Source organism: Natator depressus, chromosome 2 (genome assembly GCF_965152275.1).
Source record: "Natator depressus isolate rNatDep1 chromosome 2, rNatDep2.hap1, whole genome shotgun sequence".
Classification (NCBI taxonomy): Eukaryota; Metazoa; Chordata; order Testudines; family Cheloniidae; genus Natator; species Natator depressus.
The window spans coordinates 118,468,769-118,488,383 of record NC_134235.1 but is presented as its reverse complement, the minus strand read 5'-3'; the positions used below and the strand labels follow the sequence as shown (position 1 = coordinate 118,488,383).

The following is a 19,615-nucleotide window of genomic DNA, read 5'->3' as shown; positions in this document are numbered from 1 at the left end:
AAGAGAAGCTACAAGCTTTTTCCCTAGAGTACAAAGCAACATGCTAATATTTTTTTTATATCTTTCTTATGTGATTAACAAGTATAATACAAAAGAAAAAGAACATAAGAACGGCCATACTGGGTCAGACCAAAGGTCCATCTAGCCCAGTATCCTGTCTTCTGACAGTGGCCAATGCCAGGTGCTCCAGAGGGAATGAACAGAACATGTAATCATCGAAGTGATCCATCCCCTGAAACCCATTCCCACCTTCTGGCAAACAGAGCCTAGGGATACCATTCCTGCCCATCCTGGCTAATAGCTATTGATGGACCTATCCTCCATGAATTTATCTAGTTCTTTTTTGAACCATTATGGTCTTGGCCTTCACAACATCCTCCAGCAAAGAGTTCCAAAGACTGTGCACTGTGTGAAGAAAAAACAAACAAACCTTCCTTTTGTTTGTTTTAAACCTGCTGCCTATTTATTTCATTTGGTGATTCCTAGTTCTTGTGTTATGAGGAGTAAATAACACTTCCTTATTTACTTTCTCCACACCAGTCATGATTTTATAGACCTCTATCATATTCCCCCTTAGTCATCTCTTTTCCTAGCTGAAAAGTCCCAGTCTTATTAATTTCTCCTCACACGGCAACTGGTCCATACCCCTAATTATTTTTGTTGCCCTTTTCTGAACCTTTTCCAATTCCACTATATATTTTTTGAGATGGGACAGGAATGGCAGGAGGAGTTAATCTTGAATTATAAGCAAAATCTATGCTCAGTGGCCTTCTTGGTGACAGCACAATGACTTGTTACAGCCTCTCTGACATCTTTGGGGGACATAAGCAGGTGCATGTCCTCCCTCTTTTGAGATCTGAACATTCTCAGTTAAATTTCTGATCAAAGGAGATTGGAATTCTTATCCCCTTCAAAACAGGTGTAAGAAGCATCTCATTGTGAGAGATGCTGTCATAACTTAGGCTCTGTCTGCATTAAAGAAATGCATTCCATTGTAACAATACTAGTATCAATGTACTTATGCCAGAAAACCCCTAAAGCAGACAAGCTGCACTGGTGAAGCTCACTTCAGAGTCACACTGGTATGAATTTTCTTAATGTTGACAAAGTCCAAATCACAGAAACAAGTTATTAGGCAAAAAACCTTTACAGGAAAGGAATTCTTTATTAAATGAATTGATCCACAGGAGGTCAAATCCAAAGCATGGCCCTTGTACACAGATATTTCTCTCTACGAAGGATGGCCTTGCTGCATGCAGGAGTCACTGATAATTAGTATGAAGTTCAATTCTATTATATGCAATCGGAGGACGAAAGAATCATTCCACATCCAAACAGCTGCGGAGCAGACTAAGCCAGGTTGAGTGAGTCAATATTACTAGCACATCCAGAAAGGGAACTGCATAAAAAAAAAATTAAGGACACAATCCTGTCGCTGGGACTATTCACAGCATGAGGAACATTTCAGTGTGAATGATGGCATCATCATCTGCCTCTATATTATTTATGACAAAAACTGATGGGGAAATCTTTACGTCTGAGAAAATTAAAGAAGAGATCTCTCAGCTTTCTGGTCAATTAGACATGTCAAAATATAAACAGCAGAGAGGGTCTCTCTAAACTTTCTGTAATCAAAATTGCTCAATCTACAGCCAAACAGGTTTTTGTTTTTTTTAAATGTTTTGTTGGACAGAAAGACACTTGATAGCTTTGACTAGAAATCTGGATGGAATTTGAACTCTTTCAGAAGTGTGTGTTGGTTTATAACTAGTTGCTAAGAAATTCTCTTAGTATGTACTAAACTTCCCTACTAACGATGAATAGTATTTAGACTTAAATTTTATAAATCCAGACAAATTAAAGTTTGCCAGGGATTTGATATTCTTCCACGCCACTTGTATTCAATCTCACCATACTCTTAACAAGTAACAATAGTGGAAGGCCTGGATTTTTCTGACCCACGTTCTCTCTCCATGGCACAGAATTCACTGAGGAAAACAGCACTTGTTCATTTTGCGCTTCCCAGGTCACAACTGACACACCAGTCTCAAACCCAAGACTACCCAAGCTATGTCCCCAATGTTCAGAACAGAAAAAAAAACAGCTTCCTGTTCTTCATCAACAGTAACCTGTGAAAACTGCTAATGAAACCATCAAAAGGATAAAACTACAAAAGGATGCAACTGTGCCATAACCACTATAATGCTATTTTGTTAAAATGAGATGGAGTATTTAAAGTGAAGTTGCTGAGATTGACATTCTTGTTCAATGATCTGGTCATATAACATTGGATGCATCATAAATTTGTTATAAAATTTGGCCACTAGCCCTTTCAGGAATTAAAGATAATCTGCCAGTATGGTTTTGTGTGGTGTATGGTTGAACTTACTTTTCATTAGCCTCCCATGCAGCTCAGGATTTAAGTTCTTAGCTTTCAATGAAACACATACAATTACCCATAGCCTTCAGATTTTTCACTAGGAGTTCTCTCATCAAATCTCTCAAGCTAAGCAGGGGCAGAGTGACTCTGTACTTGGATAGACCTCCAAGGAAAATCCAGGTAATACAGGAATCATTGTAATGATTCAGTAGATTTTGCTCTTTTGAGTCAGTCTTGAACCAAGACTGACTCATGTTACTGATGCATTATACTATTGAAAGTGGTATCTTTCAGTGGAGACTTCATACAAGTCCTGGCCAAACTATTTCACGGCACTTTCACAAGGTGAGGGCAATTTAGCATTGTGTCCATGCCCAGTTTGCGTATGCATAATAAAATCCTTCCAAACTTCATTTCCTTCTCTCACTCCAGTTGAGTAAGTTCTCTTCAGCTACCCAACATGGATGTGTAGTAGTGTTATGCTCTATTTAACAGTTGCCAGCATTTCACCAGATAGTTGGCTATACGATTCCTGTATATAGTGTGACAGAGTCAGACCTAACAGCTACAGGAGTTAAAGCCCTTTTTTCTATGCACTGGTAAGAGGTTACCTCAGATTAATTAGAGTCACACCTGAGCCCAATTAAGGACTTGCTGGTGACCTTTAAAAACCTCTTCCGGTGGGGGAGAGAGGAGAGCAGGGACAAGAAACAAGCTGCGGAAGGATGGCAGGGAGAAAAGGTTCCACCTGGGGGAGAGCCGTTCTCCTCCCTACTGGGGAAATACTGAGTTTACTACGGTTTGAGGAGGGGTTGATGACCAGGAGCCAGCATAAGAAGGATCAGTACTCTGGTGGGAACAAGGAAATTAATTTGTGTTGGGAGTTATGCTTAAGGAAGCAATTCAGGCCAACTCTGAGGCCTAGCTTGTGAAAACTGTATATAAAACTACTGTTAAGAATTATAAACCTCTAGAGAAGGACTGATTTACTCCAGCCACAGCCCCCACCCCCAGCCTGCTGCCGGAGTGAGAACTGCTGAAGCTGACGTGGTGATAGAGATGCGTTGCCACAATTTTATATAAAGTTTGGAAGAGGCAATATGTAAATAAAGGGACACTGTCAAGGTCCAAATATTCCCTCCCCTGCACAAATTGCTTGATGGCCTGTGTTGTTCAGGAGGTGAGAGTAGATGATCATATTGATCCCTTCTGGCTTTAAAATGAAAGTCAATATATGCCTATGGTCACATGTGAAAATGATGAAATCCCTTAATTCAAATGTCAGAATTCTTAGTCTGTTATCATGAGACACTGAGTGGTGGGCAATATGCCAGATACACATTGGAGTGAAGGGCAGTATCCACAAAGGAGTAACTCCATCTAGCGATGTTGCCTTGCAGCAACTGTGTGTCTAAATAAAGGCTAGGGGAGAAATCTCTAGCGGAGAAAACATCAGGCGGTTGGCACTGCAAGTTAGCTCTATCCTCCGACATCTCCTGTAGATGTGTTGGCTTCCAAATATCTCAGCCTCCAAGCTTTTGGGCTCAGTCAGTATCACCAAGAGGGGCTTTGGTCCTAAGACGAGCTTCTGCCTCCTTATTTATTTCTGCCTAGGCATACATGCAGCAGGTTCAGGTACAATGATCGCCTTCTTTAAACTTGCTTGTTGGAATGTGAGGACAATGTACACGATATGCCAATGACCCTATGAACTCCACCATCACAGACTGCGAGCTGGAGAAACCTGACTGATGTAGCCCCTCTATCTGAAACCAGACTAGATGACAGGTTCTCTACACGAGATGCAGTACAATTTTTTCAGGCATGGAAAAAGCAAACAAGACTGCTGTGAGCACAGGATAGGTTTGGCAGTTAAAAATTCATTAGCACCCAGGGCCAAATGTCTTGTTACAACATCAAAATGCATCATAGCATTAAAAATATCTACCACAGGTGGCTTTGCTAAAATCAGGATATATACCCCAATACTTTCATCTGTGAACAGAAGGACTTGCTCCGTCAACAACTTGAGAGCATTACCAAAAAGCTACCACTGGGAGATTTCAACACTAGAGTCGGCTCAGCTCATGAGATGTGGCCACTATGCACTGGCCACCACAGAGAGGGAAAAAATGAACCACAATGGGCAAAGACTACAGGAGCTCTGCACTCACTGGGGGCTGTGCATTGCAAACTGTAAGGAACTTATGCAGCCTGTGCAAGGCCCGTCATTGAATTAATTTGGCTTACCCTGGTTCGTCATCATCCACAAGAAACCGCCCACGCAGGCTATATAAGAACTCAACAAGTGCCAGTCTGTGTCTGCCCAACCCAGCAGCAGCCTGACTCCCTACTCGCTAAGTGCGTGTTGTGCTTTTTGAAATAAAGTCTGATTCTGCTTCAGTTGAAGCAGAGTCTGTTGTGAATGCTATCTTGTCCAATGACATCAAACACCTACTTCCAAGATGGTCGTTGCCAGTGCTGGTCATGCAGACACCTCAGATTTGAACACTGGCACCAACTGGATTTAACTGTCACCTGCAGAAAACACCTACAGGATGTTCTCGATACTTGCAGTTTTCACAGTGAAGTCTGGGCTGTGCTGCAAAATAAGGCTTTTACTATGGAAAATCCATTGTACCGAACACCACTGCCACCTATACAATATCAGCTCAAAAGACCAAACAAGGCGTCTTCAATTCATTGCAAATCTCAGGGAAGCTATGTCATTGATTCCATTTTCCCTGAATGCTGATGTAGCATGGAACACAGTCAGAATGAATATCCATATAACTGCAACTTTGGCTTTTGGTAAAAAGACTGTAGAAGATAAAGACTGGTTAGCAGCATACTCTGAGAAATACTTCCAGTTATTGAAACAAAATGCACAGCATATCTTTACCACAAAATGAACCCCTCTCCTGAGATAAGTGCTAACCTCAGGCTGGCCAAGAGCGCATTGCAATGAACAACAAGGCAATGTGCACGATGACACTGGATCAAACTGAGAGAAGGTAAAAATGTCCTTTGAAAATGGAGAGCTAAGAGGTATGTATGATGGATTCAACCAAGCAATATATCCTTCAGCCAAGAAGGCTGTCCTGCTCAAATCTCTTAATGGAAACATATCGTTGACAGAAGCAAACAGATGCTATGCTGGATGGAACACTATCGCAAACTCTATGCACGTGAAATCACTGTTTCGGAAGAAGCACTAAATGTGATCCCCAGACTCCAGATTATTGAAGAGCTAGATATAGAATCATCTATGAATGAGCTTGAAAAGGCAATCACTTCCCAGGAAAGGTGACAAGAAAAGATGGAATTCCAGGTGACATAGTGAAACAAGGAGGACAGATTGTGCTTAAACATCTGCCAATGTTCTGTTTGCCTGTTGGAGGGAAGGAGGTGTACCCACAAGGCATGAAGAATGCCACCATCACAACATTGTACAAAAACCAAAGGAGCTCAAAGTGATTGCAACAGCTACAGAGGAATCTCTCTCCTTAGAGTTGCTGGCAAGACATTAGCACAGGTCACTCAAAAGACTGCAAGTTCTTTTGCATCTATGCCAGTAGATCAATTATCCATCACTGTTGCACTAAGGCAACTGCCAGAAACATTGACACCACCAACTAGGAAGACGCAGCTAGCAACAGCCCATACTGAAAGGCTGTACCAGGAAGTCAGAGAGACCAAAGAGAGTGAAAGTGAGGAGAGCAAAGAGGAAAGCGCAACAGGCCTCAAACACTAGTCATGCTCCAGCTTCATTTTCTGGCCATGTCCCTTATGCATGCATTATCTGTGGCAACGACTGTTGCTCGAGAATTGGACTTTTTAGCCACTCACGATGTTGCAGGAGTGCACACAGAAACTGAACTGTTTTGATATAGTTAAACCATTGTCTTTCAAGACAGACAGTTGCCATTCCATTCCGATCATAAGACAAGTCAAATCTGTGCCTCCCAACTGTCTTGACTCGAGGCTATTGGAAACTCTTGAGCAAGACTGGAAGTATTTAGCAGATAATTTAGTATTATAGGGTCTTGCATCTCAAAAAGCTATATTTAAAGAAAGCATCACATTATCAAAAACAAAATAAAGAGAGCTACAAGTAAAATGTCAGAGTTATTTTTCAACATGATGTGGTCATTCTACTTTCAACCTCAATTAGTCAACCAGCAAATAATTTGAATTTGCTATGGAAGCTGGTTATTAGAAATAAAAAAACACCAGAATAATGTTAAGAACCCCATCACTACCATAACAAGGTTTCACACACATACATATAAATAACTTACAATAATTTTGTAACAGTTTTATGACATCTTGCCATATCAAAAACAGTTTAGAATACGGTATAATGAGTATTACATTGTAAATACATTTTGTTTTACCATAGGATTTTATATTTTACTCTGTGCGATTTCAGTTTCTTTTTAAAGTAGCATCCTCAAAATATGAAGTAAATTAAAGGTGGCTTTTAAAATATATAATATTCCTTCATTGTGTTGTTCTGACAGTTGTAATCTGTTCTCCTCAGTATTACATTTATTTTCCTTAAAGGGCAAAAGCCATGTTGCTTCAACCACAAAATGTTATTAAGTTAATAAAAGCCACCTTTGGTTTCCTAATTTGTTCAACTGTAGATTGCTTTTAAAACATCCTCTAAAATGTTTACAAAACAGAAGGACAACAGTGTCATCATGGGCCCAACAGTTTCATCATGTCAGCCCAGGAGGCACATGTCTGAAGTAAGAAGAGATTTTCAATCCAATTGCAAAAAAACCAAAAACTTTATTAAAAAAAGTCATAGTAAGACTATTACGTTTTTCGTCCCTTAAAAAAGTCCACTCCTTTCAGCGCTTCAGGCAGATATTCTTGCTCTGCAGGTTCCTTGTACATCGGGTTATATTTATAATCTTTACCATAGCCCAAGTCCTTCATGAGCCTGGTTGGAGCATTTCTCAAGTGCAGTGGAACTGGTGGAAGTGGTCCCTGGTGGTTTCTCAAACATGCTTGGACATTGCTGTATGCACTGTACACCTCAATAGACTTGGGTGCTCTAGCAAAGTAGACTACACATTGGGCTAGTATGACCTGCAAAACAGAGGGAGAACAATATTACGTGACTTTTAGATTGTAAACTCTTTGGAACAAGGACCATCATTTAGTTTGTTGTTTGTACAGCATGTAGCACAAGGGACCAGGTCCTTGTCTGGCCTGTAGTTGCTATTGCACTATGACTGTTTAATAATAAATAATAACAACAACACCACCACCACCACCACTTCCTCTTGCTTCTGGCTGATCAAGAAGCAAAAGAATAGTTAACTTCGAGTACAAAGTTTTAAATATTTTACAAAGAAACCAAGAGTGACAAGACAAAATAAAACTGGTTGAAAATGTGCGTATGGTCATACAAACAAGTTTGTGACAGCTTTACCTCACATTCTGGCATTCCAATAAAATGACAGCCTTGGTATGCAGCAACTGCTTGTGTTAATGCCAAAGGATCTCCCAGTCCTACAACAAAAAGGATCATATGTGAGTAAATTAAAAACAGCAAGTCATACCTCTGCTACTAAAGCGCAGGTATGTATGTCTATTTTGGGGTGGCTTTTTCAGATAACAGGTCATTTTAGATAATACATGTATATGGTTTCCCCAAGACTGCAACCATCACATCTTTACTAAAGTATCATAAGGGAAGTTTTGGTGAATCAGTCAGCTGTGGATAAGCCAGCAAGGTGTTTACAACTGGGAAATCAGCTAGCAGGCTTTGAAGTTTGAAGTCAGGGTGATTTAGAGAGTTAGTTTCCTCAACTACCAGAAAATATGGGTGTCCCTAACACCCTCTGGATAATTTACGTTCAAATGAAAATACATTTTTAATCAAAACAGTTTATTTTATTTAACTGTCTACTGAAACTTAAAAATTCAGGGATCTGTGTTTTTCCTGTAAGAGTTTATCAGATCACTAACACCGAAAGTGGAATAATGAATGCAGTCACCCACTTAATCTGAGGTGTCAATTATATCATCATTTGTTACAAAAGAAAAAGTTTAGCCCTGAACTCTAGTTATGGCAACAGACTTTGATTTGTTGTTTTTTTTAAAGCAAACAGATTTTTCCAAAAGTAACTGATGCAAACTGAAGAATGTTTAGATATTATTTTTTAAAATGTTCCGGTACTATTATTGTGGTGCCCACCTATATCTTCGCTTGCAAATCTCACCAGCCTTCTTGCCACATACAGTGGATCCTCACCACCTTCAAGCATTCGGGCAAGCCAGTAAAGGGAAGCATTTTCATCGGAGCCTCGCATAGATTTATGAAGTGCAGAAATACAGTTGTAATGCTCTTCACCTATTTAGAGAGGGGGAAGAAATGGCGAGAAATGTTATGTGCAGAAATGTAACTGAACAAACCCACAAAAGATCTATTTGTTTATTACTTGTGCTTTCACTGGTAAATACATTTTAAGGGATTTTTTTAAAACTGGGTAATAACTAGATATGGGCCAAAACTCCAGATTAAAATCCTAAATCTGTGCGTGTATATTGTGTCTGATATGCAGCAGGCTTGCTTTTTTTTTTTTTTTTTTTTTTTAAAGTTTTTACCTTTTCTTTATACACTGAAAAACGAAACAAAATTGTTTTTGTAATTCTCCTTTAAAATCTGTCTTCAATAAGAAAAAATTAATAAATTTTAGGGCAATTAGGAATCAGGAAAGCCATATAGAATAGCTATTCATGAGGCCCAAGAAAGGGAAAACATATTCCAGGCAATTGGTGAGTATTACTGGGGAAGGAATTAGTCAACAAGCTTACTGTACCACCATTTTTGAATATTCATGGAAAACTGTGGAAGTGACAGAAGACTGGACAAAAAACAAACACTGTACTACTGATCTAACAAAGAGAAAAGGAGCCTAGCAATTATATTCCCATAAATTGAACAATATCTCTGACGACATACAGCAAAAATTAAGGGAAAGTATTTCACTCCTATGCCAATTTTTTCCAATTAAGACAGGGAGAAACCTGGAAAGATGCAATACTGAAAGATCTACAGATGACAGAAGACAGTAAATCAGATGTGAATTTGCAGTATTAGATATCAACAAAGAAACCAATGCAATTTATGATGAATACATAGAGATGTCATATCACAAAGTCTGGAGGAAATAGTTTTTCTCTACAGTGCTGGTGCAACTGCATCCTGAAATACTGGATTTAGTTACAGGCACTTTCTTTACCAGACAGACACTGACAAATGGATGGGAGCTCAGGAGGGAAGAAAGCGATTACATATGGGGCTAGAAGGATTGAAATGCAAAGAAAGTTTAATATATAGAGAGATTGGTTAACTAACTCTCCCAGGGACACAACTGAGGAACAGGAATTTTTGAGCAAAGCAAAAGTGGATACAACTAAGAATAAGAAGGGGGAAATTAAGAAAGGGAAAGTTTCTATTTACAAATTTGTGTGTACTTGATTAGCAAGTTTTTTTAAAAAAATAGGTGTGTGTTTTAACTTTCCTTATCATCTGCAATTTTTTTTGGCTAAGTGTCTGGTGTGCTTTGGTTTACAGATACCATAAATATAACATGCATTATTAAGACAACTGACTGCACGTAAAAGCAACTGTTACATTTCTCTTCCTCCTCTACCCCCAACAATTCACAACCACAGGGCCATATCTTTAGCATTCATAGGTGTTGCGTAATAAAAGCTGTGCACGTTAGTTTGAGTATAGTTGAGTAACCTTCTGCCATTGAACTGAAAAGGAAAACACAGACTTTCATGGGAGCAAGACCGGACCCATGTCCCATATGGTTATTGTAATTATCATATTGTTATTCTATCTGGATTTTAGACTCACAAGTGTGGTCTTCTGGAACATACAAGCCTGCAGACGGCTATTTTTAATAAGTATTCCACACAGAGTTCACTGGTATGCAGTCATTATCATGCCAACATACGCAGCATATCTGTGCTCCATCATAGCACTCAAGCTTTCAACTTCAGCCGGTAGCAATAAACCCAAGCAGCTGAACTCGCATCATGCTCTTGGAAGAGGCGTCTCTTTGTCTCTTATAAGTAAAGACGACACACTTGCCCATCTTTCTAATGAAAGTGCTTTCGTGTGCTGTTTAGGCTGCTAGACGGGAGTTCACTTTGTAATACAACACCAGATGGGGAGAACCCACACATGTATATAAGCCCTGAAACACAACAAGGTATGTATTTCACAGCAGATGACTAAGTCCTGTTGGCACAGAAAAGGCCATATTACTCTTCTACATTTACATTACAGTCACAGCTAGAGACCTCAACCAGGTCAGCGTCTCATTGTGCTAGGCACTGTACACACAAAACAAGCAATAGTCCCTGCCGCATCCATATTCCGCCCTTTTCAGCCAGAGAAGAATGTAGCCAGCCTGTGGATAAGGGATAGCAAGTACACAGTAAAAGGAAGACCACAATAATAGAACACTATATACCTAAAGCATCACTGAACTACAGTGACCGCTAGCATAGAGGGAAATGGTCAAGCAGCATACATGACACTTCACAGGCTAGGGAGAAGGGAAATGTTGGAGGAGGATACAGGAGGGCAAACCGCGACTCTTAAAAAATTCATCATGGGCTCTTAAAAATTGTTTGCTCTGTATGTTAATCTTTCAAAGGCAATATCTGATAAACTCAAACAGGTAAACTGCATGGAACCCAGTGTATTTACCTCAGGGACGAGCAGCTGACCTAATATGCTTATATTTGAACTAGTGGCTTCAGACAGACACATACTATGGCACCTGGATACATTCTAACTAGACAGACAGAGGACTGGAAGTTGTGGGCACTCAACACCCCACAAGACGTGTTGAGCATTTCAAAGGACTGGGCCATAAAGAGACAGCAAATTGATAAAGGGTGGGGAAAGGTATAACACCACACTAGTGAATCCTGGGACGTGAAATTTGGCATTTGTCTCCTTACTGCCACAATATCCTCTCCTTTCTTTTTTTTTTTTTTTTGCACTGTCTACCACTGGTCTTGTGTCTCTCCCCAATCAAATCAGTTGCTGGCTGGGTGTCCTTTACCCAAAGATTGTAACAGAAACCTTAAAAGCACCATACAAAGTTAAAAAACCCCAAACCTACAAATCTCTCATTACAAATTTTGGTAAGTGTAATTACAGATAATCCATTACATTTGATCTACTGGAAAATTAAGTCAATCCATTTTCCAAACTTTTCTTGGCATAATTTTCAGAAGCTAAGATGCAGTGTCATTCACATATTTCCAAAACACTAGCATATAAATCGTTAAGTATAAGGAAACTCATCTAATCCTTAATACTCAAATTCCCACACATACGGCATAAAAAGGTACAAATAGCCAGCATTTGAGACACAATGTTGCCAAGTCACTAATTTAGCAAGAGCTGGTATCAAATTAGGAATCCTTACATGCAGTTACACGTACATGGCCTGACATTAGCAAACTACAAAATTCATTACCTTATAAAGCAACTCCAAAAATAAAGTGAACCATTCAGATTTTCAAACTGCATTTTGTTGTGAATATGAGCACTGAAAGACTTTTCAGAACGAATAAAAATGCCACTGAAGCATTCCATCTCCCCCACAAAATAAACTTTTAATTTAAAAAAAATCCTTCTCTCTCAAACACCTACCAAACAAACCAACCAAGCAAAATACATAACATTAGTTGACACTGGCCTGCCTAAAGGTCATTTAGAAACTCTACAATAGTTATGTTGTTGCTGGTATATAATGTGTAAAGTGCTTCTGGACAGCAGAAGCTGTATACATATAAAATTTCTAAGCACCCTCTGCTCTGCCATTCCATCGATTCCATTCCAGGCCTTACACATCACCCTGATACAATGCTTCTCCAGGGCTCAGATGAGACCTAGAGTTAGCGGAAAGGAAAGTCTCTCTCACTGGCATTAGAAAGACTCCCAACTCTTGCCTGCCTCCAGAAACAGCACTCTGGGATTAGGCAGGGACTCAGAGCACTGGTGTTTCACAGCTGGCACCCTCTGCCAGATCGACAGTCTGCAGGCACCCACATCAAGACATGAGCAGTGGACTATTTCACTGAAACCATGTGCTGTGATAGGTGCTGGAACTAGGGGTGCTGGCTTGAAGTGGTTTCCATTATATACATCGTTTATAGTTTGGTTCAAAGGCTCTCCCCGCAACCCCACTACATAAATTGTTCCAGCACTGCTGTGTGGCGCTCTCTTTTGTGAGACCGGCACACCACTTTAGGTCATGTGACACCGCTGTGTGGCGCTCTCTTTTGTGAGACTGGCACACCACTTTAGGTCATGTGATTTGGGGTCAACCAACCAAATTACATTTAAAAAACAGGTTAATAAACATTAGGTTAAGTCTTAAGGTATTTGAAATGGAATCTGTGCTCTGTGAAAAAATGTGCAAACTGCTCCCTCAATTTCCTAGCAACATTTTAACTACTCACATGATTTTGTTTATTTGAAACCGCATTTTTGGATGCTTACCAGAAAAAAATCCATGCATCCCCTGTCAACCCTGACCAAACCTATATTACTACCTTGCAGCAAAATACATAATGGGCTTCAATGGCTTCCTCTAGGCTCCAGATGGAGGAGAGATTTTAGTCACTTGGCTTTGACCCTCTCTGGCAAGTTTTCCACATCAGGGGGCCTAGGTTTATGCCAACATAAGCCTCGGTGAACCTCATCTGAATTTGGCCCACATGTGAAATGGAAAGAGCCCAGCTTTACTCAGTTCTCAGGACAAGTTTGTAGGGCTGGCAGTTAGAATAAAGTTGGAAACTGAGCACATCTGATCTGGTCATTAAGAGACATAAGAAACCAGAATATCTTTTTGGGGAGGAGTGGGGGGGGGGGGGAAAGAGGGGAAAACAGACCTTTTTCAGAGTAGAATCACAATTCAAGACTAGTTTTTTAATCAGTGACAGCTGGGAAAAAATAAATAATTCAAAAAAGATATACAAGTATATCATCAGTCCCTGCTGCATAGCACTACCTTCAGGGTAACCACTCACCTGCTCGGTCATACAGGATATGGGATCGCTGTAGTCCTTCCTTCACATGGTCTTCCGTTATAAAAACTCCATCCACAGAGCAACCTTGTGTGCTAGCCTGATGAGAGGTCTTCCCTGCAGTTAATCTGGCCTGAACAGCCAACTGGAGTCCATTCAGTCCAGTTCTTGCATCACCATCACAAAGGTAAGCTAGAGTGCTTACAGCTTTTTCCTCTATGTACACAGGGGACCTGCAATAGAATTAGCCCACACTGTTTTCATATTCACATTACATCCTTTTCATTGCAAATTACTCACAACGTTATGTGTTTTTGTTTGTCTGTTTTGTTTTTTTACAGCATTTATTGAGAAGTATCTGGGTTTAAAGAGCTGTCCTTTATTTCATGCCATTGTGCTGAAGTATGGCAGGGACTCTGAGAACCGTATGTGACCTATGTGCCACGTGTGTTATAATGCTTAAGCACAATGGCATGTGTAAAAGCTGGAATGGAAGATTTCAACCATCTCTGAACTTCCTTGTTTTTGCAAGATTAGATTCGACAAGGAAGTTTATTTAATGGTAGATTAGATGATTTTAAAGCTCATCCTGTCTGTCCTGGGACTGTTGTGGACTTCACTCAATCAATATTTAATAAAACACTGACAGCCTTGGATGGAAGGCACTTCAGAACTATTCTTATGCACAAAAATGTGGTACTTTTAGCATGAAATTATCCAACTGCACATTATAGACTAATGAGGCATTATGCAATCACTATGACCTTTGAAACTACTGTAAACAAGAATTGACACCAGATCACTTTTTTAAAGTTAAAAAGTGTAAGAGTGTATAAAAGTCTTAGACCATAGAAAACAGATAACAGGCAATTTGTCTTGGGGCCAAATCTTCACGGGTGTGCACATAAAACTAAGGAATAAAACAGTCATTATTATGACCATAATTTGTATTATAGTAATTGTAATAACACTGTACAAACACACAGAAAGAGACATTCCCAGTCCCAAAGAACACACAATATAAACAGACAAGACAGACCGAGGGTTGGAGGAGAATGAGAAGCATACAGTAAAGTGACTTGCCCCAGGTCACACAGCAGATCAATGGCAAACTGGAAACAGAACCCTGTTCTCCTCCTGACTTTCAATCAAGTGTCCTATCCAATACATAGCAGAAGCTACTGTAATTAAAAGTGCAGCATGAACAATGACTAACTGTGCCATTTCCAGTAGTCGACTGAAAATAAATAAGTTCATCAACTGGGGATTAACGCATGGGGACAGGAGAGAGAGAGAGGTGATTCCACACTGAGTGTCCTAACACTCCAAACAATTTAGGATTCACCCACAGCTCTGTACTTCATTCACTGAAAGATTTATCGCTATTATCAGAAATGATGCATGACGAGGCCAGCTACCAATGCCAGCGTTTCCAGACACACTGATCTGCTAATCTTTATTATTTGACCTGGGTCTTTATAGGGTTATGATAAATAGCTTAGCCAAACCGGCAACAGCTGCAAGGCTCTGAAATTATAGGTACAAGGGCAGCAGTAACTCCCTCTCGTTTTAGCCTAGTCAGAAGCAGACCTGAATGGCAACACCAGATATATATATATATATATATATCAAGTTTTTATTCCTCTCATACTAAACGCTTGCTGCACACCCCCAAACCAGAGGGCCATTTTTACTAAGAAAAAGATAACATAACACGCACGCCCTCAGCTATCACCCTCCTCCACACCTTAGTACTTTTATCTGAGGGACACAAATACAGACCATTAAACAGGTGTTGCTAATGCCTCAGTGGTGTAGTCTGTAGCTTACGCGTCCCATCTCCTTTATGTGGTGGATTTGAGGGATTGGGAATGGCCTATGGATCTGCATATTCTTGTGTCCACACCATCCCCAGTCTCTCCTCCAATGCTGCACAAGGATCCCCACAGAACCATGCTTTGCAGTGTGCAGGGAATGCACATCTGCCACACTGAGATAACTTTACTTTTTCCAACAACATTTCAGGGGAGGGGGAGCTGTGGAATGAAGGAAGCACTGTGCAGTACATCTCATTGTAATAATGCATCATCACAGTCTCTTTAAATATTAAGGTATCAGGATTCATCCTTCAGAGCTACAGTTGGCCACTGGGTTTTGTTACGTTTTGAAACAAATCAGTAGGTGCTAATCAGTCGTAGCTGAATAAAAGGTTATTTTTAAAGCACAGCAGGCAGCAAAAACACTTATACTACAAGTGCCTACGTCAATGGAGAGCAAGAGCAAACAACATGCTGTATGTTTAAAAAACAAAATACTTTGGCTTTCCCAGTGGGGAAGATTAGAGAGGAGGATTCACAGAATAGTTCCTACAGAGACCAGGCATTTGCCTGATTAAAAAATGGCATGAGGCATTTCAGGCTTCTTGCTTTCAGAATATAGGCTGAAACTGAACCCACATCGAGTGGCTAGGGCATCAGACTGGGAGTCAAGAGAGCTCTTAGGGGCAGGGATTATCACTTACTATGTTTGGATAGGCCCCAACCTTGTTGAGGCCTACCAGCCCTATTGCAATGTAACTGTTAAATAAGAATACATTTGAGTTCTATTCTTGGCTCTGCCATGGACTCATTGTATGACCTCAGTCTCTCAGTGCCTCAGTTTTACTAATAAGGTGTTTATATATCCCACTCCGTTGTAACGACAGGGACAATAACCTTTAGCCTTCTTGGTAAAGTGCTTTGAGATCTATGGATGGTGTAGAAGTACTGGTCTTATTTCCACGAAAGCAACATTATACCAAATGTGACCCAATATAGCTATTTTAAATAAAAAGGTTCAGTGCTGCATTGTAGAAAATTTAGACTGTATTATACAACAAATTCTTATCAGCTCCATTATTATTTATTAAAAGTCAATAATATGCTTAATGCTGTAACATGATCGAGACAACAGGCTCTCGCCCCAAAAGCTTACTATTTATTAGGCTAAAATCCACCAGGGCAATAGGGAGAACATCTTGATTAAAGCCAGAAGTATCAGTGACATTGCTCTCTTAGTTTTCAGGTGAAGGTATTTTAGGCAGGCAATAATAGGACTCCACAATAGGGCACTGAGAGCACAGATGAGGGTGTAAATAAAAAAATCTGCTTCAAAAGGGAGAGAAGACTGAAAAATATTATATTTCACTAAGCACATTTAAAAAAATGATTGCATATTGAACGTGAGATAAAACAGAAATGAGTGGAGAAATTGCCATGCATGAAACAGTCATGCTTACAATACAGTGCGGTCAGTGGTTTTAAATAAGGTTGGGATTCCTTCCCATCCCCCCAAAATATTTCAGCAGAAGAGAATACCCCTTCATCAGAGGAAACGAATACTTACAGTAATTCATTCAAATGCATTTCTTCCCTTGAGAATTACTATTTCAGAACAAATTGTAGCTGTGATCCAGAGACTCCAGATTAAGAGTTTCATACACAGTGCGTTTGCTAATTTTGCTTTAGCAGGCAAGATTCTGATTACAAAGTAGTGTTTAATTATGTCAACACTTCGGTTTCCAAAACCAAACTATTTTGTCTTTTTCACCCTGGCCTGCCATCCTATGCTCAGAAGCTCAAATTCATTCTCTGTGTTTTTACAGACTTGCCCCTTACCCTACATGCCTTAACAATTGCAAGGCAGGAATACTACCCTGACCTCTCAACAGATTCATGCTCATCTTACAAATGGACTATCTAGTATTTAACAGGGAACATACTGGATGCCAAGTCTTGATGTTTGTACCTTGTAACCAAAGATACTTGGAGACAAACATATAAATAAACAAACAGGGATACCCCAGGAACTATCACTTACTGACAACAAGCTGGTATACCAACTAAGGTGAAGGAAAACCACAGCTAGATAGTTTTTCCAAGAGTAAATATCTCGCTAGCTTGTCTCCACTATGGAATCCATCCGAATCCCAGCATGAACTACCCTAAAAAGTTGTCATCAGACCAAATTCTGAGGTGATGTGCAAGATGCTATAAGTGAGTGCAAGGGAGTCAAAGTGAGTGTAGCCTACTTGTAGAAGGGCTGGAAATACAACAAAAAGCAGGGTGCAATATAAAGTAGCCCCTCATTTCTTTATTGTCTACCCTCAAACCTTACAGTCCCACAGCAAGTTACACTAGCGCAGACTCCCTTCTCAACAGAGCCATATAACATCAATTTTGAAGCACAATTTTCAAAGAAATAAATAAGCTCTTCATAAAAATAATAAAAATAACTGATGGTACAATACGTAGCTTCCACCACCTTACAAGATCACTTCTGAATTTGGCCCTTCATCTCAGCTACAATGCAGGAAAGTTGGAGAGAATATTGCGATAAGAGGGGAACAACTTTCTGAAAGGCTTGAGACCAAAAAGGAGATTTTAATCAAGTGGATTAAGATAAAATGAATAATTACAATATACTAATGACTAGACTGAATTGCATGGCATCTAGTGGTTGCTAGTGCAGGGGACTAGAAATCAGGACTCCTACATTTTGCTTGACTCAGATACTACCTTGCTCGGTGACCTTTCTATGTGTTTATATACATGGTTATCTAAACAGACAAAGTTGGGAGGATTAAAAAAATAAATATTCGTAAAGTCATTTGATTTCCTGACATTAATGTTACATTGCACTTATACAATGTATCAGTGTATGTAGGACAAGGCAAGAATGAATATATTTTATTGTCACATTGTATATCTGAAAGACCCCAACAAATGAAAGTGTTGGTAGCCTCTCTTTACATTTCAGAAAGATGTCTAATCTTTGGCATGGACTTTTTTTTCTTCTTACTTCTCCCCCTCACATTCTTGTCTCTCTTTTCCTTTTTCCTCCTGGCTCAGGTTTACAGTGACTGAGATAATGGTGCAAAGTTACAAGGGAGTGCTTTACCTGGAGTAGTTTCTTTGAGCACAGAACTAGGACCATAGAATTTGCAACATTTTTCATCTTAGTATTTATGTTCACAGCTGGCATAAGCAGGGGCAACTTGGCTACAATGGATTTGGAGCAAGTGTAACACAGAACTTTAATAACTAAATTCAAAGGTTGTTAAAATAACATTAGGAATCTAACATAATAATTGACAAAAATAAGGAAATAAAAATTAGGTGGACAATCCACTTAGTTGTAGTTACGGGAGGGGTCCCTAAAATGCCAGGTGTTAGACACTATGGCCAAGGTTTCAAACTTGGGTGCCTGTAGTCAGGCCTCTAAATCCATATTTAGGCACCCACATGTAAGGGGCTTGATTTTGATAGGTCCTCAGTACTCCAGTGCCTACAGAAGTTGATGGGATCTGTAGCTGCTTTGCATATTTGAAAAGCATTTTACATATAAGAATCTTAACATGAATTTAGTAGTGTAACTTCATGCACCCAAGTTTGAAAACTTGGCCCATACATGCCCGCTACACATAAGAGAGTGACTTCAGGAGAGAATCATGCTTTACACTGAAATCTTTCGCTTATGCTTTTTTATGACTAATCCCCAGCTTTGTGCTTTAAACTAGTTGTCCCATCACCAACCTCCTTTGTCACCAAATACAACGTACTGTATCTTTCCGTGCATGTGCTCATAATGAAAACAGGAGGGGGGCGGGGAGGGAGAAACAGTATAGATCAGTTGGTAGAACTCTTACCTCTGGGCCAGAAGAACAAGTTCTACACTAGGACCTGGGCTCCTACCCAATAATAAACATTCTATCCAATGCTAGCAAGAGAATGAAAAGACATTCCTGAGCTTTAATTACCACCCTCATCTATATCTCAACAATTTTATTTCTTGAGGGTCATTTATGGCCCAAAGTGGGTTTTAAAAGTTGTATTAAATAGATACAGTTTTGCAGACATGGAATTTGGAGGGAACTCGACTGGAACATCCTTCAAGGAGCTCCAGAGGGCACTTCCATTGATGCAGCAGGAGGCAGCCCATCTCCTGAAGACAGAAGACCTTCAGCTAGAGCAGGGGTCCAGGGTCCCTTGGGGGGCTGCAGACAGGTTTCAGGGGGTCTGCCAAGCATGGCTAGTGTTAGACTTGCTAGGACCCAGGGCAGAAAGCCAAAGCCCCGCTGTGAAGGATTGCAACCAGGGGCCCCAAGCCCCA

General features: G+C 40.0%; 1 protein-coding gene across 1 annotated transcript in view; it reads right to left on the bottom strand.

The window, feature by feature from the left end:
- Nucleotides 1-1,189: 1,189 nt before the first annotated feature.
- The window catches only part of WRNIP1 (WRN helicase interacting protein 1), a 33,054-nt gene continuing 14,628 nt past the window's right edge, over nt 1,190-19,615 (bottom strand). Inside the window, exons 4-7 of the mRNA XM_074944950.1 lie at nt 13,469-13,698; nt 8,595-8,750; nt 7,827-7,906; nt 1,190-7,480 (exon numbers count right to left, since the gene is read on the bottom strand). Of these exons, the coding sequence (XP_074801051.1) occupies nt 7,205-7,480; nt 7,827-7,906; nt 8,595-8,750; nt 13,469-13,698 (742 nt within the window). The 3' untranslated portion in view covers nt 1,190-7,204. The remainder of the gene's footprint in view (nt 7,481-7,826; nt 7,907-8,594; nt 8,751-13,468; nt 13,699-19,615) is intronic.